General features: G+C 37.3%; 1 protein-coding gene across 2 annotated transcripts in view; it reads right to left on the bottom strand.

Moving 5' to 3' along the window:
- Positions 1-19,661, bottom strand: part of zgc:163098 (uncharacterized protein LOC100037380 homolog) — a 34,483-nt gene extending 14,822 nt beyond the window's left edge. For both annotated transcript variants that reach the window (XM_062047734.1, XM_062047733.1), the window contains exons 1-12: positions 19,507-19,661; positions 17,716-17,800; positions 17,521-17,632; positions 12,027-12,124; positions 11,879-11,946; positions 11,698-11,792; positions 10,622-10,686; positions 10,369-10,534; positions 10,091-10,290; positions 9,468-9,511; positions 3,742-3,846; positions 3,601-3,667 (exon numbers count right to left, since the gene is read on the bottom strand). In XM_062047734.1, the coding sequence (XP_061903718.1) occupies positions 3,601-3,667; positions 3,742-3,846; positions 9,468-9,511; positions 10,091-10,290; positions 10,369-10,534; positions 10,622-10,686; positions 11,698-11,792; positions 11,879-11,946; positions 12,027-12,124; positions 17,521-17,632; positions 17,716-17,793 (1,098 nt within the window). In that variant the 5' untranslated portion in view covers positions 17,794-17,800; positions 19,507-19,661. The remainder of the gene's footprint in view (positions 1-3,600; positions 3,668-3,741; positions 3,847-9,467; positions 9,512-10,090; positions 10,291-10,368; positions 10,535-10,621; positions 10,687-11,697; positions 11,793-11,878; positions 11,947-12,026; positions 12,125-17,520; positions 17,633-17,715; positions 17,801-19,506) is intronic.
- Between the last annotated feature and the right edge of the window lie 6,574 nt (positions 19,662-26,235).

Raw genomic sequence — 26,235 nt, 5'->3', positions numbered from 1 at the left:
CCCTGGTTTGTGTGGTGTTTTGTGGGCCTTTACATTGACAACATTTCAATGCATACTGCAGTATATCCATCCATCCATTTTCTACCGCTTATCCCTTTTGGGGTCGCGGGGGGTACTGGAGCCTATCTCAGCTACAATCGGGCGGAAGGCGGGGTACACCCTGGACAAGTCGCCACCTCGTCGCAGGGCCAACACAGATAGACAGACAACATTCACACTCACATTCACACACTAGGGCCAATTTAGTGTTGCCAATCAGCCTATCCCCAGGTGCATGTCTTTGGAAGTGGGAGGAAGCCGGAGTACCCGGAGGGAACCCACGCAGTCACGGGGAGAACATGCAAACTCCACACAGAAAGATCCCGAGCGCAGGATCGAACCCAGGACCTTCGTATTGTGCGGCAGACGCACTAACCCCTCTGCCACCGTGCTGCCCTACTGCAGTATATGTGTTGTAAAAATTAAAAATCCTGAATAAATCATATTAAAAAAAAATAAAAAAAGAATATTGTAAAATGCTCAAATTATAGCCGGGGCCTTTATTTACTTACTTTGCGGTATATAGATGCAGGTGTGTAACAATGCATTATGTAATAATGTTATACATTTTTGCCTCATTATGTAATAATGACACATTTTGTAATTGCTGCATTTCATAATACAACTCATACGCATTTTGTAATATCTTTTGCAATATGTAAAATAAGAAAAAGAAGAATGAGATAGACTTGAGGCATTATTTGGACCATTTACTATATAATAACAGGAGGTTGCCTACAGCCACAGCTGGTGATGCCAATATTGCTCAGTGGCCTAGTGTCTGCCCTGAGACCCTGGCCGAGTCATACCGAAGACTACAAAAAATGGGACCCATTGCCTCCCTGCTTGGCACTCAGCATCAAGGGTTGGAATTGGGGTTAAAGCACCAAATGTTTCCCGAGCGCGACGCACACTGCTGCTCACTGCTTCCCTCACCTCCCAAGGAGTGAACATGGGGATGGGTCAAATGCAGAGGACAAATTTCACCACAAACAGTGTGTGTGTGACAATCGTTGGGACTTTAACTTTAATATTGTTTTCTTTTTACCTAGCAGTCACTACAAACCCATGTACGTGCTTTTGTAGACCACGCAAGCAACTATAGCAAACTAAACAATTAATTAAATAAATGTTACTTAGACCATTTGTCACAGCTGCCAAGTTTCAGAAAATGACAAGAGTGAGACTTTAGTGACATGCATACTTGCCAACCTTGAGACCTTCGAATTAGGGAGATTGGGGTGGCGGGGTGGTGGTAGCAGGGGGACGTATATTGTAGCCCGGAAGAGTTAGGTATGCAAGGGATTCTGGGTATTTGTTCTGTTGTGTTTATGTTGTGTTACGGTGCGGATGTTCTCCCGAAATGTGTTTGTCATACTTGTTTGGTGTGGGTTCACAGTGTGGCGCATATTTGTAACAGTGTTAAAGTTGTTTATACAACCACCCTCAGTGTGACCTGTATGGCTATTGATCAAGTATGTCTTGCAGTCACTTTCGTGTGTAAGCAGAAGCCGCATACAGCATGTGACTGGGCCGGCACGCTGTTTGTATGGTGAAAAAGCGGACGCGTCGACAGGTTGTAGAGGACGCTAAATGCAGTGCCATCACGGCACGCCCTTAATGTTGTTGTCCGTGTGAAAATCGGGAGAAATTCGGGAGAATGGTTGCCCCGGGAGATTTTCGGGAGAGGCACTGAAATTCGGGAGTCTCACGGAAAAATCGGGAGGGTTGGCAAGTATGGTGACATGATGCATTCAAATTTTGCCTTTATTAACACCTATTTGGCCTGTTTTAACATTGATGCCCTCACCTCCAACAGCTCTACATGCACAGTGGCTTCCTAATACTTGTCTTAATTAACCAGAAATTATAAATGAAAATCATCTCCACAGGTTTCTCTGCTGGCTCTTCTGTCTCATCCTCTGCATCTGTGTTCCTAATTTGGATCTCTTCTACATTTCCGTCCTTACTGTCCTAAATCTATTCTGATCTCTCTTGATCTTCAGGTGTTGCCTACGCCTCAGCTGTCGTAAAAAATTGCTAGAACTTGATATGTGATGTTATTGCCTCATTTGTATAATTGATTACAATGGATGCGGTGTGAGAGAGGAATAACTTAGTAGGAAACATAAAAAGTGAGTTAAAAAATGCAAATGATGATTAAAATTGTAAATGGCTCATTAACACGAACCATGTATTTGTTTTTATTTGAAGCGTGACAGTCATGAAATATTTACACTCACATCTCACATTTACATAAACATAAACAGTACAATGTTGGACAAAGCTTCAAGTTGTTGTTTTTAACAGGATTTTTTAGAAAACGTCGGACCAGTAGCGACATGTTTTATGCGGCGCTAATGTTGTGGTTAATTTAGCACCAAACAACATCAGGGGATTTTACAAACACCTTAATTACGTGTGTCTAAGAAAAGCGTCAACGTTTGGATTTCAAAGTACGGACAATCTCTGGGAAAAATTTGGGAAGAATTTTGGGATTTTTCTACATCACAATAATCAATTGTATACAAGTTTATAGCAGTTTATGGATTGTAAAGTTTACTTGTGAGGAACCCTGAATTATTGGTCGGTTTAAATTTATTTTGAACATGCATACAGTTTCAATATGATACATCACATATTTTACATATTTTCATTTCTCTTTACAACATGTCTGAAAAGTAGTAGAAAGAAGCAAATTAATCTTATGTAATCCTACTTCTTTTCCACTTCTTAGCAATTACTATCACATACTATGTTCACTTCCTGTTCTCAATTTGTAAAACAATTTACACCAATTATTTCTAAATGATATGATTTCCAAATATGGCAAACATTTAAGTAAAACTAACTCTGAGATCCTTAATGTAGCCTAACCCGCATTATATACAGTAAGTCTCCTATTTCTTAATTTACACAACGTTTGGATTTTTGCCAGAGATATATTTACTGTCATCTTCATGTCCATTTGTCCTTTTCGTGTTATTCGATTAAATCACATAACAAAAAATTTTGCTGCGCTCTTTTTCATGAGTGTTGAGGACGCAGGCTTGTTGTGCGATCGCTGCGGTAGCGAAAACGCAAAAAAACAGAAAAAGAAAAGAAGGAAGAAACCCCCCGAAAGAAGGACAAAAACTGTCATTCTTGGCAAAAAATAGAAGTTCTGACAAGTTCTTGTTAACAGAGAAGACGTGCTGTCGGCGATCAGCACTAAAGGAGAAAAAGAGTGTGACCGTCTGCCGCAGCTTAACAGAAAGGAGCACTCATTATTACTACTAACTTACTCTCTACTTATCATAATTGTTGTTTATATGAATACTCGTATTATATATATGTATTGTATCTGCTGATGTACTTCTGTTGTAGTAAAAAAAAAAAAAAAAAGAAGGAAAAAATATCGTTCGTTACCAATAAAAGAAGGACAATTACGATATACGTCACAATGCCAAATATCGGCACCGATATTCTGCCCGGCCGATAATCTGTCGATCCCTACTGCAAACTCCAAAGACAATAACCGTGAAGAGGTGTGAATTGTGTATTGTAAAATTTCATACATACCTGAAGAATGGAAAATAGCTTCCAGCGATAGTAAACATGATTTTGACTTTTATTTTCAAAAAGGAACCTGAGACAAAAGAAAGGAGAAGTGAAATAGCTTTCAGGGTGAATACATGTCACATTAAAGACAGTGATTTGTACCTGTAATCCGGGTTGCTTATTTCTTTGTTCATTATTATGGCTTCAAACATCGGACCTTCACGCACCACAAACTCTATCATTCGATGGATGAGGACCAACAGATTTCTGTGGGCGCAGGGCAAAATAGAGACCATCAGATGACGATTTATTCACGCCATAGCCTCAATGTTCTCTCTGTCTCAGCTCCAGCATTGGGTGAGGAAGGGGGAAACACACCTCTTAATACCTCTTTATACAGAGCTCGTGACCCGTGCAAACTGCAGCCTAGCACTTTGCTCTTAACGCCATCAGTCCTTGTCAAAGCATTTACAGTTTGAAAATGAGGAACGTAAATATTTGTCTAAAAGGACACGAAGTTGCACAGGAAGTGCATAGTCACTGACCTCTGCAGCACACAGGACAAACTCATAGTCTTAGCTGTGTGAAAGAGGTCAAACGAATAATTCAAAGAGCAGTACACTGGAACTGCTTAGTCATTCTCCTAATCCTGGCAAGACCTTGCAAAAATCTCTTAAAAAGAGGTTTTTAATTTCATGGATCTAATCTACTGCCTTTCAGCTGTATTGATATTAGGCGTGTGCAAAAATCCAAATTCAATTCATTTGAATAACTGCAATTTGAATTAAATTAGCTTCACCCCCAAGATGTAAATTAGAATTACAGGAAGTGGAATTAAGTTAATTGCATTGCAAGGCAATTCCTTAAAGCCAAGTAAGAGCAAGAATTGGTCATGTTTAACAAAGATTTTGGCCTAAAGGAGCTATATTATGGGGCAAATGTTTTGTACTTGGGAAAAAAATACAATTTCAAACTGAAAAATCAGGTTTTGTTGTTGACTTCTGGAAAAATAAAGTGTGTTTAAAATAAAAATAGGTGAATTCAAAATGTTAGGTTAAAAGTAATGAAGATTTTCCCAGATAATTATTTTAAATTAATTATTTTCATTTTTCATATTGATTTTTTCCCCCTCATTTTTTTAGTGTTTGATATTTATTTTTCATGTTCAAATCTTTTCTTTTCACCTCTAGACTTTTGTCATCTGAGAGGCATTAGGGATAGTCCTCTATCACATTGAATTAACATAATTCAACCAAGGCTATCCAGCGGTTCCCAAATAATAGAAAACCAAAAAAAATAAAAATAAAAATTATATATATATATATATATATATATATATATCTATATATATATATATTTTTATATATATATATATATATATATATATATATATATATATATATATATATATATATATATATATATATATATATATATATATATATATATATATATATAAGCATTCTGCTACAGTGCGTCCGGAAAGTATTCACCGTGCTCAACTTTTTCCATACTTTGTTACAGCCTTTTTTCAAAATGAAATAAATTAATTTTTTTCCTCAAAACTCTAAACACAATACCTCATAATGACAATATGAAAGTTTTTTTTTTAACTTTTACAAATGTATTAAAAAATAATTTTATTTTAAAAACACATGTACATAAGTATTCACAGCCTTGCTCAGTACTTTGTTGATGCATCTTTAGCAACAATTACAGCCTCAAATCTTTTTGAATACGATGCCACAAGCTTGGCACACCTATCTTTGGGCAGTTACGCACATTCCTCTTTGCAGCACCTCTCAAGCTCTATCAGGTTGGATGGGAAGTTTTCATCCAGGATGTCTCTGTACATTGCTGCATTCATCTTAATCTAGTCATGGAGGTGACCAAGAACCAGATGGTCACTCTGTCAGAGCTACAGCATTCCTCTTTGGAGAGAGAAGAACCTTCCAAAAGGACAACCATCTCTGCAGCAATCCACCAATCAGGCCTGTATGGCAGTGGTCCCCAACCACCGGTACCGTCCCGGTACCGGTCCGCGGACCGATTGGTACCGGGCCGCGCAAGAAATAAAAAATTTAAAAAAATTATTTTTATTAAATCAACATAAAAAACACAATATATACATTATATATCAATAAAGTCTGCAGGGATACAGTCCGTAAGCACACATGATTGTGTTTCTTAATGAAAAAAAAAATAAAAAATAAAAATCCCCCCCCCCCCCCGGTCCGTGGGACAAATTTTCAAGCGTTGACCGGTCCCCAGCTACAAAAAGGTTGGGGACCACTGCTGTATGGTATAGTGGCCAGACGGAAGCCATTCCTTCATAAACGTATGCCAAAATGCGCCTGAAAGACTCTCAGACCATGAGAAACAAAATTCCCTGGTCTGATTAGAAAAATATTATACTCTTTGGCGTGAATGCCAGGCGTCATGTTTGGAGGAAATTAGGGATGTAAATCTCTTTGTGATGGACTATTCGATTTGCATCATGATACATGGGTTTGATGCAATTAAACGATTAATTTCTAAAACGGAAAGATTCGATGCGATTTGATTTAGTGTATGAATGATTCATTACGATTTAATACGGTGTATGAATGATTTAATTCTATGGTTCACATTTGTTGATACACATTATTTTTTACCATACAAAAGAACATAAGCATTCATTCTGTGCATACACTCCTCATGTTAGAGGATAAAAAGTTAGAACCTTGGCACCAAGCGCTCAGACTAGATCTGTCCAAGATTAGTCTAGGAGCATGAACTGATGAAAACTACTCGGATGAGATGCCAAACATTTTCTAAGACAACTGATCAGTTGAATATTATGAGAATAACTATAAACTGATGAATGAACACAGCCATAAACGCATTCATTTTCAAATATAAAAAAAACAACACATTCTATAAATGTGACATGCTTCCAGTGTTAATTCAGAAGACTAGGGCGCTATATATATACAGTGTATATATATATATATATATATATATATACAGTATATATATATATATATATATATATATATATGGTTAGAGTGTAGGTTGGAGTTCAAATCCCAGCCGAGTCATACCAAAGACTATAAAAATGGGACCCATAACCTCCCTGCTTGGCACTCAGCAACAAAGGGTTGGAGTTGGGGGTTAAATCACCAAAATGATTCCCGGGTGCGGCGCCGCTGCTGCCCACTGCTCCCCAAGGGGATGGGACAAATGCAGAGGACAAATTTCACCACATCTAGTGTGTGTGTGACAATCATTGGTACTTTAATCTTAATGTATATATATATATATATATATATATATATATATATATATATATATATATATATATATATATATATATATATATATATAATTTTTTTATTTTTTTTTATTTTTTAATTTATTTAATAACATACAACAAAATAGCTAAACATGGAAACAATAATTTACTCCAAGTCCTAACTTTTCATCATTATGATTTTCAAATATTTTAATACAGTCAGAGACTTAGATTGTTTTATTTCACTGTCAAGATTGTTCCATAAACTAACACCTTTAATTGAATTACTTCATTCCTTTATTCCTGTTCTAAATCTCCATTTAGTAAAGATCTCAGTTCCTTTCAGATTATAAATAAAAGAGTAAAGAGGCAAACACATTTCAAATATATTGGTTTTCCACGAGTCAAGTCAGTGTCATTACAGACGCCTACGGGTTCTAGCCAATGGCTTGGCTGGGCGGGACATGAGACAATGATGGGAAGTGACGTGTGTTGTGAAGTTGAAGGTCGTTTGAATGTTGCCGGAAAAAAGACCGGGGGACAGACATTGGGGCCGTTGTATGAGAATGTTGCATTTTGCCAAATAAAGACAAACTGGGAATCTGTCTGAGCCTCCGGGTTGTTCTAATATTGACAGCATGGAGCAGTGTTGACGTTACGTATCTTGCAGGTAATTATTTGGCAGGAAGCCATGACGCTCATGTTATTTTAAAGATTAACGGTCTACTAATTGCTCGTCTCGCGCAACACCCAGTCCATGTATCTACGTCTATTCTCGTCTCCAGTTACGTAAGCAAGGTAACAAGTGCGTGACTCCTTTCACGGTCAACCATGGCTCGTGTCTTTGTGAAGGAAAAAACCTGTAAACTAATTTCTAGTTCAGCGCGATAACCGGCTTATGGGTTTACACACGATTAACGTAATGATTCACAGCTAAATGTTATCGATTGAGCGGGATGTAACCGATGTAGCCAAACCGGCCACTTCTTGAACCGGATATCCAGTTGCATTGGTTCCTAGAGGAAACAAGGCATCGCTCATTACCAGGCCAATACCATCCCTACAGTTAAGTATTGTGGTGGCAGTATCATGCTGAGGGGATGTTTTTCCACAGCAGGAACTGGGAGACTCATCGGGATAGAGGTAAATATACAGAGACATCCTGGATGAAAACCAACACTTCTCATCCAATCTGATGTTAAGAGGTGCTGCAAAGAGAAATGGGCGAAACTGCCCAAAGATAGGTGTGTCAAGCCTGTGGCATTGTATTCAAAAAGACTTGAGGCTGTAATTGCTTGCTAAAGGTGCATCAACAAAATATTGAGCAATGGCTGTGCATACTTATGTACATGTGGTTTCTATTTTTTATAAATTTGCAAAATCGAAAACTTCACATTGGCATTATGGAGTATTGTGTGTAGAATTTTGAGGACAAAAATGAATGTATTCCATTTTGGAATAAGGCTGTAACATAACAAAATGTGGAAACATATGGTGCTGTAAATGCTTTATGGATGCACTGTAATTAAAAGTATTTTCCATTATTTGTAAGCAACAATGCTTCAAATAAAATTGTTTTATATCATATACTTTTATTCTTAATTGTCAATTAAAAACATTCACTATGTTATAAACTAACTGATTCTGGAATACAGCAAAAATATCAATTGGAATTTAATGGAATTTTAATTGCACTTCCTTCAATTTGAAACTGAATTGCACTTCTACTTTCTGTTTGCAACCTCAATTCAATTTAGAGTTTTGCACAAGCCTGATTAGTATTGCAGTGTCTCAAATATTTTGATTTGAGTGTATAATTCATGCAAACTACAAATGACACTTCTTTGAAACCTAAAATGTTAAAAAAGAACAAACAATGTATTTCTTAATTTATTTATACTCAACTGCAAAGAGTACCCGGTTCTAGAAGTGGAAAGGCATGGTGTGTATTGTATTTGGTATTATTTGTTCTTCAAATAAAGATACTTAATTAAAATATCACACATTGTGATATAATATGCATTAGATTTCAGATGCACGTTTGCACTATTTTGTTATGTTTTTCACATGAGTGTATGTGGTTTTCCTCGTAAATGTTTATGTTGCATGTGTTGCATATTGTTTAATATTGCATATATGATGTCATAGCGTCATTTGGGGCACTACTTGGTTGTGTTTGCACACTCTTGTCAACAGAAATTGTGTTATTTAGCTAAGGTAACTAAATCTAAATCATGTTTTGATCCAGACTGCTGTATTTTCTCTGAACTCCACCTTTATCTTAACAGATATCTGCTATGCAGGCAGTGTGTGTTGCGATAAAGACGTCTACTGTATCATCTGCTAGTATTAGTCATAGTAAAGGTAACTACAGCCACCTACAGGCACAACATGGTAGTAAAACATCTGTTTGAGCCGAGGCCATTATTTGATGGAATACACTATGTGGTTTGAATGTTGCAGTATGTCCAAAGTTAACAGTATAATGAGAACTAATGAGGATGGTTATTGCCTACCTATCATTTATCTTTCATAAATATGTGAGAGCACCTGCCTCGCTCCTATCACTTGTGTTCTAACAGCTGCTCAGTCGTAGGAGGAAGAGTGTGTGTACCTTTCGCTCGGGATAACCACTTTGACTACGGCTTCGGACAGAGTCTGTTTGTGAAGTCAAACCAAATAGTGAAAATATGAACAAATGTGAGTATTTGTACAAATGAAACACTGCAGGATACACACAGCATAGAAAAGCATGATGGCAATCATAGGTAGGGAAAATGGAGGGGGAAAGGGCAACAAAGTTTATTACTTCACTACATTACAATACAGCAACACTAAAGGTAATTCTATTATCATATCATACGTGTATCCTCTTGCCCTTTGATTATGTAGTAATTGTACAGGCATTTTAATCAAGCAATTGTACACACTGAGCTGACAAAAATACAATTTTGCCTCTATAGCTTGAAGCTAACATATAAAATAACTGTCCGTTACATTAAGTACACCTGCACAGTTTATAGCATCCAATCCAAAAGCTGTGTGTCTGCCTTTACAAATATAGTTCTGCTATAAGTGATACCTTTCTGATAGTGTTGATTCAAACACAAACATTTGTATTACATTTTATGATATTGTGCAGGCTTAACTAATGGAAGTGCGGGGCTTTGAAATAATGTAAATACATATTCAATAGTAAATCTGCTTGTGCAAAAAGGCCATAGAGCAGGAAGTTACCTTGTCAATCGCTCCTTTGGACAGGGCCAGTGGTTTGGTGAAGTCATTTCGTAAGCGATCCCTAGGCTGGGCGTTAAAAGGAAGACCAGACTGGGGTGGCGGTGCGGCCCTCAGCCCTGACGGAGTGTACAGCGGCTGAGGTGGAATTCGAGCTGGTTTGCCCCATCCAAGCTTCATTTTTAAGCCCATAATCATTTTACCTACAAGCCCAAATGAACCATCAGTACAGGACACCACCAAGTGGGCCTTGAGAAGAATGGAGGAAAAGGACAACGTACCATCAAGTGCCGCCAAAGCTCGCTCTGCATCTTTCCGTGTCATGAAGGCCACAAAGGCTCTGTTGGACGTCCTGCAGCGTTCCAGGTCCGTGCGGGGCCACATGATCTTCACGCTGGCCAGAGGACCATACTTACCAAACTCTTTGCAAAGGATCTCCTCATTCATCTGGAAAAAAACACCAATCAGAGTGCTTGTGTGCTACAATGCTGTCGTGATCAATCCATCAAAGTCAACTGCGTGTCTTTGTCTTACTTTTGGACTGATGCAGCTTAGGTAGAGATTAGTGGTGGTTGGCACTGTTGGGTCGTCGTAAAACGCTGTAGAAACGAAATATGGGCAAAAGTTAGCAGGGTTGATTCAATTTATGTTATTATGTGTACCATATTTTTCGGATTATAAGTCGCAGTTTTTTTCATAGTTTGGCCGGGGGTGCGACATATACTCCGGAGCGACTTGTGTGAAATTATTAACACATTACCGTAAAATATGAAATAATATTATTTATCTAATTCGCGTAAGAGACGAAGCAAATGTCAGCAATCGTCACACACACGTCAACCACTAAGAATTCGGCGGGGGCGGGTCATGGCAGAAGTGCATTGTGCGTCACGGCAGAAGTGCATTGTGGGTCATGGGATGCTGACTGCTACTGCTACACAGCCCACTGCTGCAACATTGGCGGTAACTTATAAAAACTGAGAAGGGCAGAACAAAAATGGCACCGAAAAGGAAATCATATACTGCAGATTACAAGCTGGACGTAGTGAAATATGCAGCAGAAAACGGCGATCGAGCAGCAGAAAGAAAGGGAGCGGCGCATACCAGGAGCGACAAGGAAGACGATTTCATCGGATTTAGCGATCAGGAGTGACAGATTGTTTGGTAAACGTATAGCATGTTCTATATGTTATAGTTATTTGAATGACTCTTACCATAATATGTTACGTTAACATACCAGGCACATTCTCAGTTGGTTATTTATGCGTCATATAACGTACACTTATTCAGCCTGTTGTTCACTATATTCTTTATTCATTTTAAATTGCCTTTCAAATGTCTATTCTTGGTGTTGGATTTTATCAAATAAATTTCCCCCAAAAATGCGACTTATACTCGAGTGCGACGTATATATGTTTTTTTCCTTCTTTACTATACATTTTTGGCCGGTGCGACGTATAATCCGGAGCGATTTATAATCCGAAAAATACGGTATTTGAAATGAAAAATTAACTGCTGCAAAGCGGGAACCAAGTTTACACTGTTCTATTTTCACTTCTTGTACCGCTAACATCCCACTACGTGTGTTCATATAATAAAAGGCCTCTTACTTGGTCGTCCTAAAAATGGTGAGTCCACACTTCCATATCCTCCACCTGGTTCATTATGCTCCCTTTTGTATCTTTCCTCACGCTCCTCCTGTATGCTATATTGTCCCACATGAGAAGCATTGTAAACAACAAAGTAAAGGGTCGAAGTGAAACATCCTATGACCAACGTGTGCAGACTCACAGCTTCAGTTCGTCTTTAAACAGCTCCAAGTTGCTCTTCTTCTTGTCATCCACCTTTTTTTTAAAAGCCTGCAAATCATCAAAAAAGCAGTCTGTGATGCGAGCACATTTCAAATAAATAGAAGAAAGCTGTTTGAGTCGACACTTACAGACTTTTTGCTCTCTGAATAGACATCCTCAGAAGGAGGAACAAACTTTGTGGCAGGTCGATAAAGTTTACTTTTTGTGAGTTCTGCTGCTTTCTCTTCTGCAAAAAGAAAACAAAGGTTAATGTGGGATCTGAGCCGAGGATGTCGTTGTGGCTTGTGCAGCACTTATATAAATAAACTTTGATTGATTGACATTGAACTCAAGTGCAAATAATAACCACAGTAGAAACTGGATGGATGGTTGTAAAGGGGAGTCAGTTGTTTGAACATATCATAATATAGTTTTTAAACGCTGCAGCAACAGGAACAAGCTACCCAGGCCTTTCTTTGTGGCCGGCTTTGGAGCAACGTACATCTTCGAAAGCTTTCAAAACACAGTAATAGCTTTGTTGGCGTTTTCAGTGGCTAATAAGGTTTGATGTGTTACAGCAAAATGTTTTTTCCCTTCTCGCAGAATGTTTGCAGATCATTTGGTTCAAGTAGCACGTAAAAGATTATTTAGTGAAGAAGTCCCACACGTAGACCTGGGCCGAGATTCGATAAGTCAATAACTTAACGATGAATGAAAATTAACTTGATAAGTTTGCCAGCGTTGTAACCGCCATGTGTAAGCGTTGTTACGGGCTGCTAGACGCCTTTATACTACATAAACATAAAAGATTATAATGTTAACCGCTGTAAAACTCCTGACGGTTAATACCATACTTGCCAACCCTCCTGGTTTTACCGGGAGACTCCCGGTATTCAGCGCCTCTCCCGATAACCTCCCGACAGAAATTTTCTCCCGACAAACTCCCGGTATTCAGCCGGAGCTGGAGGCCACGCCCCCTCCAGCTCAATGCGGACCTGAGTGGGGACAGCCTGTTCTCACGTCCGCTTTCCCACAAACAGCTTGCCTGCCCAATGACGTCATAACATCTACGGCTTTTAGAGAGTAGAGTGCACAACTGCGCACACAACAAGGAGACGAAGCAGAAGAACGAGGAAGCTACAGACATGGCGACGCCGTTGACGAGCAAGATGAAGAAATACGCTTGCAAGTTCCAAAACAAATGGAAACAAGAATTTCAGTTCATCCAGGACAGTTCGAAGGGGAAGGGGTATGTAATTATGTTGCCTGTACATTTTGTAGAACAGACTTCTCCATTGAACACGGTGGCCGAAATGATATACTCAGTCATGAACGGAGAAGTACTGCCATCTACTGGATAGCCTCCGGAACACTGAAATTCAAGTATTTATTTTATTTATATGTATAATAAAATATATATATATATATATATATATATATATATATATATATATATATATATATATATATATATATATATATATATATATATATATATATATATATATATATATATACACTACCGTTCAAAAGTTTGGGGTCACCCAAACAATTTTGTGGAATAGCCTTCATTTCTAAGAACAAGAATAGACTGTCAAGTTTCACATGAAAGTTCTCTTTTTCTGGCCATTTTGAGCGTTTAATTGACCCCACAAATGTGATGCTCCAGAAACTCAATCTGCTCAAAGGAAGGTCAGTTTTGTAGCTTCTGTAACAAGCTAAACTGTTTTCAGATGTGTGAACATGATTGCACAAGGGTTTTCTAATCATCAATTAGCCTTCTGAGCCAATGAGCAAACACATTGTACCATTAGAACACTGGAGTGATAGTTGCTGGAAATGGGCCTCTATACACCTATGTAGATATTGCACCAAAAACCAGACATTTGCAGCTAGAATAGTCATTTACCACATTAGCAATGTATAGAGTGTATTTCTTTAAAGTTAAGACTAGTTTAAAGTTATCTTCATTGAAAAATAAGGACTTTTGAACGGTAGTGTATATAGCTAGAATTCACTGAAAGTCAAGTATTTCATACATACATATATATATACAGGCCCGGCCCTAACCAATCTGGCGCCCTAGGCAAGATTTTAGGTGGCGCCCCCCCACATCGGCAGTGAAGTGTATATACTCACAAGAAACCGAATAGCTTTGTCTTTGACCTTTTTTTTTACTTAAAGAAAGCAAATTAACAATCAGAATAGTTAACAAGATTTAAAAAAATATGGATAAATAAATGAATACAAAAAATAAAAAATGAATATATGAAATACAATATTTTTTACATACATAAACACAAAATAAAACGTGTCAACAAGTTGCATAAAATAAATTAAAAATACAATATAAATAAGGCACTGCACAAAACAAGATATCAAACCAGTATGACTTTAACAACTATATTACAAAAAAAGGGGATCCTACAGAGTTCTCTATTTGTGCTTTTTAATATTGCATTAACTAGAATGACTTACAAATTTCTGTACACCAGGGAGTACTGTACTGTACTGTAATTACGTAATTACCTAACGTTACATTATTATTTTCCATAACAATTTAGCCCCCTCCACAATATTAACCCGACGTTAAAACAGAACTAGCTATTTATTGATTAGCAATTGCCGAATCATGTAACATTAGCTTAATGCTAAAAAGACAGGTTACTATCACATTCTGTAACAGACAAATAATTTAATGTAGGCTAACGTTACCTACCTGCTACCTCTGTCTTTTTTTCGTTTCTCCCCTTCTTTTCTCCCCTGGGCACCTGACAGTTTTGGCCGTTTTGACATCTTGTGTTGATTTTTTTTATGTGGTGACGTCCAAAAAGAGTCATGATACAGGATATTTCTATTAAATAGGCTTTACTTTGCATTTTAGTTAACGTGGGATTATTTTATGTATTTAGAAATAATAGTACCAACTTTTTTTTTTTTTTTTTCCCCTCCAACATTTATGGCACTGGCGTGGCCCCCCCTGATGGACGGCGCCCTTAGCATTTGCCTATACGGCCTATGCCACGGGCCGGCCCTGTATATATATATATATATATGAAATACTTGAGTTAGTGAATTCTAGCTGTAAATATACTACTATCCTATTAACCACGCCCTTAACAACGCTCCCCGCCGAATTAGCAAGGTTAGCCTATCAACACGGACGAACTGCACTTCAAGATGTTCAATATTTATGTATTCAATCTTGAAGTGCCTTTTTTGCAAACAGAAATTTAGTCCATTTTATTTTTATTGTTTACTTATTTATTTAGGATAATCCCAATTATTGACTTTTCAATTAAAATGGTAAAAAATACTAATGAAAAATAAAAAGTTTATTGGGCTTGAAAGGGCTACTTACTTGCATTATTATTTATTATATGTTTTGATTACTTTGGTCTTTTTGCCAATAATTTCATTTATTGGCAATAATTTGTGAGGCAATATATCTTCCGGCAAAATTTGTTATCAGCCCAGGTCTAGTTCACAGCGAGCTCACGGCATTCGAAGAAAAGGAGCGCTTGATTTGGTCAGTCTAACCCACCAAAAGCACAGTGCCGGTAATCTAGCCTCATTGGAGTGTTTTTGTTAAATCAGTTATCAAAGCTACTTTTAATGTTGTTTTAATGTAAGCTATGTCAACTAGTAAAAATGTAATCACAGACGCTAAGTGACTCCAAATGTTACCTTGCAACAAATGAGTTAACTCTTTTTCATAGTTGCATTGAAATATTATATTTACTTTTGTTTCCATGTCGAAAGGCATCCAGTTTATGCATATTTTTTCAAGAAAAAAAGGTTTTAAAAGGGGTCATATTATGATTTTTTTTCTACATTAAAAGTCTACATAACATGTAATGGTGGTTCTTGGGTCAACATTTTGCATAAATAATGTTTTACAGACCGTTTTCAAGCCATTTTCTGACCGTCTCTTCAGGATGTGCCGTTTTGTGGGCGGTCTTAATTACGTGGCTCCACTTCGATTGCCATCTTTGTTGGCAGTTTTTTGCGCTTCCATAGCGAGTCTACTGACAGATATAAGTTCGAACTATACGCTACTTTGTATTAGAAATGTCAACAGCAGAGGATGCATGTGCATGTACGAGCCAGTCTGCCCCACAACAAAAGGACAGTGAAAAACAAGAAGATTATTGACAACAGCGCAGACTACAATGATGGACTCGCGCTAAGTGCTCTGAGTAAAAATATACCGTATATGGAGATAGCAGCTGACGAGATAGGGCAGAAAATGTCACAGTACAGAGCAAATTGGTGGTGGTCGGAGGGGCCGTAGGCGCAAACTGGCAGCCTCGCTTCCGTCAGTCTATCCCAGGGCAGCTGTGGCTACAAATGTAGCTTACCACCACCAGGTGTGACCACTTCTCTGTGAGCGCTTTGAGCATATCTAACAATAGAAAAGCGCGATATAAAATCGAATCCATTATTATTATTTATTATAAATTCCAAACGTCACATTTGGCGGAAGTATGAAGGAAAGCAAGATTGTTTAATAAATATCTCTGCAACAGCCACGGTTTGACTTCAAACTTTCGAACTTAAGGGGATCCAAAATACACATAAGCAGGCACTGTACCATTAGGTTAGAAAAGTTGGTTTTGCCGACTAGGGCCCCTTTAAAGGGAAACTGCATTTTTTATTTTGAATTTTGCGTATCCTTCACAATTATGAAAGACATGACGGATGGATTTTTATTTATGCATTCTAACTTGTAAATAAAAGACCGCTTACAGCAGAGCCAATGGGAGCTCCTCTCTTTCGCCCATAAAATCCAATAAATAACCATTCAAAAACCGCCAACAATACTCCATTTACATTTTGAATATTAACCAAGTATTAGTGATATTGTTTATTATAAACGCTAACACAGACAAACTATTTATAGCGGCGCCATGATCACTTCCGTGTGTCCCCATGTTTACATCGTGTGGTCTTCTGCTTTCTCGCTTCCTTGCTCCCTGTAAGTTTATTCTAGATCATAAATCATGCATCTCACCTGGAGAGAAGACGTCTGAGTAGGTATTTCGACAAGTAGGTAAACTTTGACAGCCATTTAGGAACCGAAACTGGCGAAGACGACACGAAAAGACACTTGTTTTTTCCGTGAGGATTATGAGTTATTCTTCACCTGACTGGGAATATACGAACATCTCAGCAGTCGGCATCCTAATGACAGCAGACGTTGCACAGTAAGTGATGTTTTATTATGTTTGTTGGCTTTCATGAAGTCTGCAGTGAGTAATAATCAGTGACGAAGAAAAAAAAAAAGCAAACGTGACGCGTTTTTAAAATTAATGCGCCGTGTATGCTTAAAATGATCAAAATACGTAAATATTAATATAAATGTGCCCATTACTACATTACATATATACAGTACTTACACCATGTATATAAAACCTCAATGGAGGTGTTTGGAAGTTTTTTTAAGGGCTTAATAGATGGAATTGCGCAGCTCCCATTGGCTCTTTTGTAAGCAAACTTTTCATAGCATTTATCTAATATTTAGAATGCAAATAAAATAAAAAAAACATCCATTGTCATGTCTCTCATAATGATTGTGAACAATAAGCAACATTCAAATAAAGGGCAGTTCCCCTTTAAGTCAAGCAAGTTTAAGCTTCTGACCTTTTGTTGCATTCACAATGCCTCCGCGAACAAACGTTTTCACTCCACTTTTCTGGCTGGGCTCAAATGATGCTAAAAATTCTTCAAAGACCACTGCTGCCTTTTCTTGTTCCTGGAATATAAAATATACATTTATGGATACAGTGACTCACAACAATTTCAAATCGCCTTTTACAAGACTATACAATATTTTACCTTTTTCTTGAGTACTTCTTTTTCTCTCCTTGACAGTGTTTTGACTGGAGCGACAGTGCTTCCCTTTCTGTCAGCCATTTTTGAACTGCAATAAGAGATAAACTCATCTCTTGCACAGCACAAATCACCATCATCAACAGGCGCAATAAGGCGCTAACTTTCCAATGTATTAATAACATGATTATGTATGTAAATAATACATGCAAGCGCATTCACTTTGGATATTGTTAGCTAATAATAGCAATTTGGATATTTAGCATTAGCTATCATTTAATGTATAATCTATCATAACAAAATAACCGCAAATTGTTTGTTGCTTCTCTGGGACTGCTTTTGTATGTGTGCACAAAGCTCCCTGTGCGTACATGTGAACGAGACAGGGTAAGTGACCGCCGTAAACACCAATTATTTTAATTAGTCTAGTAAAAACTTGTATTACATAAATTTGGTAACTGTGAACAAATATAGACAATTGTAAAACAAATGTGTGCTGTTAAACCACTAACACAAGCTAGCCAATGGTGTTTTTGTTATATTTTTTGCTTTGAAAAATGTCTGTCTATCTGTATTGGCCCTGCGATGAGGGGTGGACTATCCATCCATCCATCCATTTTCTACCGCTTGTCCCTTTCGGGGTCGCGGGACCCTATATCAGCTGCATTCGGGCGGTAGGCGGGGTACACCCTGGACAAGTCGCCCCCTCATCGCAGGGCAAACACAGACAGACAGACAACATTCACACACCAGGGCCAACTTAATGTTGTCAATCAGCCTATCTCCAGGTGCATGTCTTTGGAGGTGGGAGGAAGCCGGAGTACCCGGAGGGAACCCACGCAGTCACGGGGAGAACATGCAAACTCCACACAGAAAGATCCCGAGCGCAAGATCGAACCCAGGACCTTCGTATTGTGAGGCAGACGCACTAACCCCTCTTCCACTGTGCTGCCTCATGGTGGTCATATTTCCTAATTCTAGTCAGGACTTGAGCAGCAGCAATCCGCATATCATGTATTCCCATTTTTACAGCCTTTCAAAAGAACTAGCAGGTATTGAAATGACTCCTGTTAGTATCCTGCATGATCCCTTGCCTGTGTCCTTCCTTCGACTGCATCCTTCCTTGCCTGTATCTTTCCATGCAACCTTACCTGAATATTTCAATAAATCCTTGTCCTTCCAATGCATCATTGCCTGTAATCATTTTTCTCCTCTTGCGTTAAGCCCCTATCATGGGAGTACCACTAAATAACAGACCCCCACTCCTCAACCGAATTGCAGCATCCACTTGCCATATTTGCCATTATAATGGGGGACATGTGTATGTGGGGGGAAACAAACCACAACGTAATAATTCCTCCAAAAGAGCTTAACTATACCGTTGCTGGTGTAAAACACTAACATTTGCGAATATCCGAGGTGAAAAGTTAGCAAACTCGACTTTTAGCACAAGCCCGTTGATTTAAAGGGCCTGGCTCTTTCTAATATGTAGACGCTACATTATGCTAGCGTCACTAAGCTAACAATAACAGTTAGTTTAGCTCTACATCTATGTACGAAATGAACACTTTGGCTGCAAACATTTGCCCCAACAAAAGCACATTAAAGCTGACGAAACGTAAATTCAAACTAGCAAAAAAACCGAAACTGAGAGAAGCAGCTAGCTAGCACATCAGTATGAACGCTGGATGCTCTTTAGCAACGCCTAGCAAGCATCGATAGACGTTATTAAAAGCACAATGCATGCACAGCAAACATGCATATATACACATTGTTTAATCCAAAAGTGCAACTTACAATGTGTTTATCGTTACTGCTTCACCATTCTGGCAGCGACGTTTGGCGACAATAACTATGACAACAACATGCTAGCACATAGCGGGATACGCGCACAGCACAGCAGACGACTGGGGGTTCAGCGGTGAGCATCATACATATTCATGAGGCGGCTCTTTCACTTTCTTTCTTTTCTTTCTTTTAGTTTATTTCGAACATGAACACATTTACATCATAATACATCACACAATTTCATATCATTTCATTTACATCATGCCCGAAAAGGAGTAGGAAGAAGCAAAGCTTATTTAATCCTACCCCTTTCCCACTTCAAAGCATTTACAATTATATAAAATCATTTACTGACCTTTTTATATAATAAAATAACATCTATGAATTAGTATATACAACAGTTTGTAATATGTAATTAATTAATTCAGTCATTATTAACATACTGAGATGAAGAATATTTTCAATAAGGTTGGAAGTTTTTCTCATAATTCTTCTTCTTTGTACTTTGTAAGCACTATTAATTTAAACAACCTCTTAAACTGGATCATGTCAGTACAATTTTTAACTTCTTTACTTAATCCATTCCATAATTTAATTCCACATACTGTTATGCTAAAAGTTTTAAGTGTTGTACGTGCATATAAATGTTTTAAATTATTTTTTCCTCTAAGGTTATATTTCTCCTCTTTAGTTGAGAAGAAATGTTGTACATTCTTTGGTAGCAGGTTATAGATTGCTTTGTACATCATTTTAGCTGTTTGCAATTTTACCAAATCACCAAACTTTAATATTTTTGACTGAATAAATAAGTATGTTCTCTATATCCAACATTATGTATTATTCTAACTGATCTTTTTTGTAACATGGTTAACGAATGTAGCGCACATTTGTAGTTATTTCCCCATATTTCTGCACAATAAGTCAGATATGGTAAAACTAGTGAGCAGTAGAGAATATGAAGTGATTTTTGGCCCAGGACGTGTTTTGTTTTATTCATTATTGAAATGTTTTTTGCTACCTTATGTTGTATGTTTTGTATATGAGATTTCCAGTTCATTTTATCACCTATTAATACTCCCAAAAATCTGGTTTCTTTTACCCTTTCGATGTCTACTCCGTCTATTTGTATTTGCGTATGATGCTCTTTCCTACTATTACCAAATAGCATTATTTTAGTTTTACTGAGATTCAAAGATAGTCTGTTTTTGTCAAACCATCTTTTTAATTTGTTCATTTCTTCTGTTATTATTTGTATTATCTTCTGTGTGTTCTCTCCTGAACAGAAAGCAGTTGTATCATCTGCAAATAAAACTAACTTTAAGTCCTTTGTAACTTTACAAATGTCGTTTGTATAAAGATTAAACAATTTTGGTCCCAGTATTGATCCCTGCGGCACACCACAGGATATATCTAGCCGTGTTGACATATTTTCACCCATCTTCACATATTGCTTCCTGTTGGTTAAATAGCCTCTTACCCAGTTCAATACCAAACCTCTGATGCCATATCGTTCTAATTTTTGTATTAAAATATCATGATTAATTGTATCAAATGCTTTTGTTAAGTCCATGAATACTGCTGCCGCACATTCTTTACCATCTATTGCATTGGTAATTTCCTTTGTTATTTTAATTAATGGTATTGATGTTGAAATATTTGCTCAAAATCCATATTGGTTCTCCACGAGCGTCCCACTTTTGTTAATAAATAAATCTAATCGACTATTGAATAATTTTTCCATGATTTTGGAGAATTGTGGAAGTAATGAAACTGGTCTGTAGTTAGTAAACTGGTGTACGTCTCCATTCTAATAGATTGGTACGACTTTTGCAATTTTCATTTTGTCTGGGAATTTTCCGGTTAAAAATGATACATTGGTGATATATGTCAGAGGTTCTGAAATGTCTTTTATAACCTTTTTTATCGTTACCATATCTATTCCATGACAGTCAGTTGAAGTCAGTCCTTATTTCTACTATGTATTCATCCATAGCAGTGGTGTCCAGACTTTTTCCACCAAGGGCCAATTTAAAACATGCGTGTTTGTATATTTGGTAAAAAAAAAAAAAAAAAAAAAACCTAAACACAAACGCCATAATTCTTTAACAATAAAACTTTGTGTGAAATTAAATGAATTATATTTATATAGCGCTTTTCTCTAGACTCAAAGCGCTTGACATAGTGAAACCCTTTATCTACATATTTATGCTACATTAGACCAGTCTGTGTGGCACTGGGAGCAGGTGGGTTTTTGATTGATTGATTGAAACTTTTATTAGTAGATTGTACAGTGAAGTACATATTCCGTACAATTGACCACTAAATGGTAACACCCGAATAAGTTTTTCAACTTGTTTAAGTCAGGGTCCACTTAAATTGATTAATTATACAGATATATACTATTTTCATAATACAGTCATCACACAAGATAATCATCAGAGTATATACAATGAATTATTTACATTATTTACAATCCGGGTTGTGGGATATGGAGTGGGGTGGGGGGTTTAGGGTTGGTTGGTATCAACACTTCCGTCATCAACAATTGCATCATCAGAGAAATGGACATTGGAACAGTGTAGGACTGACTTGGTGGGATATGTACAGCAGGTAGTGGACAGAGAGAGAGAGATCAGAAAGTATAGGAAGAAAAAAAAATAGAAAAACTGAAAAAACTGTCTTGCCCAAGGACACATTGGCAGTGACTTGGATGGCGGGGATTGAACCTTGAATCCAGAAGTTGCTGGCATGGCCGCTCTACCAACCAAGCCACGCCAACACCTCAATCAATCATCAATCAAAGTTTATTTATATAGCCCTTAATCACAAGTGTCTCAAAGGGCTGCACAATCCACAACAACACATCAGGGCAAGAAAAAAGTCAACCCAATGGGCGTAATGCGAAACCTTGATGTGGGGTCCTCCCGGGCGACGGGTGCAATAGATGCCGAGTGGATCTAGTTAATAATGTGAGAGTCCAGTCCATAGTGGGGCTAGCAGGTGATCATCTTGAATGGAGACAAGTCAGCAGCGCAGAGACGTCCCCAACTGATGCACAGAGGAGTGGTCCACCCCGGGTCCCGACTTTGAACAGCTAGCGCCTCAACTGTGGTCACCTGATAACCAGGAGAGGGGGGGCAGAACAGAAAAGAAAAGAGACGGCAGATCAACTGGTCTAAAAAGGGGGTCTATTTAAAGGTTAGAATATACAAATGAGTTTTAAGATGGGCCTTAAATGCTTCTACTTTTAGACCAGTTGATCTGCCGTCTCTTTTCTGCTCTGCCCCCCTCTCCTGCGTGGTGAGGTTAATAGGTGACCACAAATGATCCGCTAGCTGTTCAAAGTAGACCTCTCATCTGTGCATCAGTTGGGGACGTCTCTGCGCTGCTGACTTGTCTCCACTCAAGATGATCCCCTGGACTCTCACTATTAACTAGATCCACTCGACGTCCATTGCACCCACATCTGCGGTCCCCTCCAAGGTTTCTTATTGTATCCCATCGCGTTGAGTTTTTTCTTGCCCTGATGTGGGATCTGAGTTGTGGCTTGTGCAGCCCTTTGAGACACTTGTGATTAAGAGCTATATAAATAAACTTTGATTGATGATTGATTGATAACTGTTACATCTTTGTGTTATAGGCGGCTAAGAATATGATTATTAGTTATTATTATCACAATTTCAGGTTTTTCTCATTAAATTACTTGTTTTTGCTCTTTTTTTCTTACATTTGTATTGTATTTTAGTTTTTTATTTTATTTCGACAATATGTGGCCAACAAAACTTGAGATGCCCCGGCCGCACTTTGGACACCCCTGAGCTTTAGCATCATTTCACTTCTTTACAGTTACTCTAAAAAATAAAACAGCTGAACAGTTGTTTCCCTCATTTATTATGTTACCACAAGACAGGGTATACACTGTAATCATACATTTCATATAATAAGATTGAAATAAAGAGATTAAAACATGGCAGACCAGTGGCAATTTTAAAATTGTGGGTCCTACCACAATAACCTTTGCCATTTGATTGTAACTATCAAAATAAACTTATATTTCTGTCATTTTTCAACTCTAGTATAATAATAATTACACAATTAACAACTCAAAGTGTGTAATGACCCATATCTGATCATTTTATTTAATTTGTGTACAAGGTTCGTAAGCTGAAAATGACTCATTTGAGTAACAGGACTGAAGGTAACAGGAGTGAGGCTTTAGCCTAGAATTAGCAAACACATAAAATATAGCCACATGGTGTTATGAGAAAATGTGCAACCCAAACAAATTGGCTACCCAACAAAATAACCATAGCAAGCATAACCAAGCTAAAAAAAACCGTTGCTATATTGTGGATATTTTTTGCATTAATTTACATAATAGCAAACAAACCAAAACAGAAATGGTAAACCATAATTAACCTGAAATGCATGGCAGGTTGTTTGTTTAAACTGTATGGTGACAGAATGAGTATCAACAATAAGTGCTTTGACAAGCTCATACCGTATATAAATAATAATAAAACCTACAAACACACTTGTTCCAGGACTTATTTCGGACATTTTCTTAAATGTCATCATTACTTATGTCAGAATACCATTTTTTTTATGAAGCAGCACATTTTTTCAGAACAATTGCATTTATGCTAAAAGTATGATGACACTATAGTCACATTAGTAATTCAAAAAAAATTGCAGGGCCAACACAGATAAACAAACAAACATTCATAACTTTCCAGGACACACCAATGGCACCAATGGAATGGTCCATACAGTATAATATCAGTTGACTTAATTTTGAATTACTGCCCATGAAATATTATTTTTGTTTTTCATACTTAATACTGTTTGAGGTTATAAATTCATCTAAGGGGGATTTTTTTAAAAACTCTATTTTAAGTAAAATCCTCAAATAGCTACCAGTGAGATAAAAGTGGGCAGAAAAGTGGGCAAACTACTCCAAGCAACGCCGAACAGTCCAAACACAGATGATCCACAACACACAAACACTGTATAACAAATATAACAGGGAAATGCTACACATTAATAATAATGCAATCATACAAATGCAATATGACGGCTAAGTATTTAACAAAGACATAAAGAAAAAATTATCCTTTTTTTATTTTGCCGCCTCAAAAGTTAGCCAACTTTCTTTTGGGCTTACTGTTCATGTATTTAAAGACGGACATCCCTGTTTTGTGTGAATTTGTGGCTTTTTTCTCATGCAATTGTTTTGAAGTTTTGGGTGGGTTTTTGGCATTTGCAGCATATTTCTTTTGCATTTGTTTTTGATCATGCAGTGTTCTTGTGATTGCGATATTAATAATTTGCAGTATTTTCCGATCACATTTGTTTTATCGTATTTGTCTGTTTTCGCTTTTGGATCATTTTTGTGTTTTGGGTGTTTGGACGTTGCTACATGTAAGATACTATATACTGGCTACTATTGTATTTACTCCAATTATAGATGACCCCACTTTTTAAAAACTTGTTATTGTAAAACTATATATATATATATATATATATATATATATATATATATATATATATATATATATATATATATATATATATATATATATATATATATATATATATCAATCAATCAATCAATCAATGTTTATTTATATAGCCCTAAATCACAAGTGTCTCAAAGGGCTGTACAAGCCACAACGACATCCTCGGTACAGAGCCCACATACGGGCAAGGAAAACTCACCCCAGTGGGACGTCAATGTGAATGACTATGAGAAACCTTGGAGAGGACCGCATATGTGGGTAACCCCCCCCCCCCCCCCCCCTCTAGGGGAGACCGAAAGCAATGGATGTCGAGTGGGTCTGACATAATATTGTGAAAGTCTAACACATCAGCGAGAGATAAAAGTGGGCAGAAAAGTATATATATATATATATATATATATATATATATATATATATATATCAATCAATCAATCAATCAATGTTTATTTATATAGCCCTAAATCACAAGTGTCTCAAAGGGCTGTACAAGCCACAACGACATCCTCGGTACAGAGCCCACATACGGGCAAGGAAAACTCACCCCAGTGGGACGTCAATGTGAATGACTATGAGAAACCTTGGAGAGGACCGCATATGTGGGTAACCCCCCCCCCTCTAGGGGAGACCGAAAGCAATGGATGTCGAGTGGGTCTGACATAATATTGTGAAAGTCTAACACATCAGCGAGAGATAAAAGTGGGCAGAAAAGTATATATATATATATATATATATATATATATATATATATATATATATATATATATATATATATATATATATATATATATATATTGCCTCTCTTTCAAAAAATTTAAACCCAAAGCCCCCCTGCGTCCAAGAACCTGTTCCCCTGAGGTTCAATATATTATTGCTGTTGAACAATTAACATTTTTAATAAGGTTGTTAATGTGGATTGAGTTCAAATAATAACAATTACCATTCATTTTTACTGTAATCTACATGGTGTTTCATTTTGCATGAGCGAAGCGACTCAAGACAGAGGGGAATATATGCATCTAATATATACGCACTTAATGTTTATGTTCACAACAACAATTTATGTTTCTCTAAACAAACACAGACATCATAAAATCATCAAAACACACCTTAAAGTTTTCACACACAGCACCAACATTTTGGAACAAGGATGAAGTGATAGAAGGAAGGTAACAATATAATAAATCTATCTGTGGCAGCACAGGACAAAGGTATGTACAAG

The sequence above is a fragment of the Entelurus aequoreus genome, linkage group LG05, assembly GCF_033978785.1.
Source record: "Entelurus aequoreus isolate RoL-2023_Sb linkage group LG05, RoL_Eaeq_v1.1, whole genome shotgun sequence".
NCBI classification, from domain to species: domain Eukaryota; kingdom Metazoa; phylum Chordata; class Actinopteri; order Syngnathiformes; family Syngnathidae; genus Entelurus; species Entelurus aequoreus.
The sequence above is the reverse complement of the archived record's forward strand: the minus strand, read 5'-3'. Positions and strand labels throughout refer to the sequence as shown.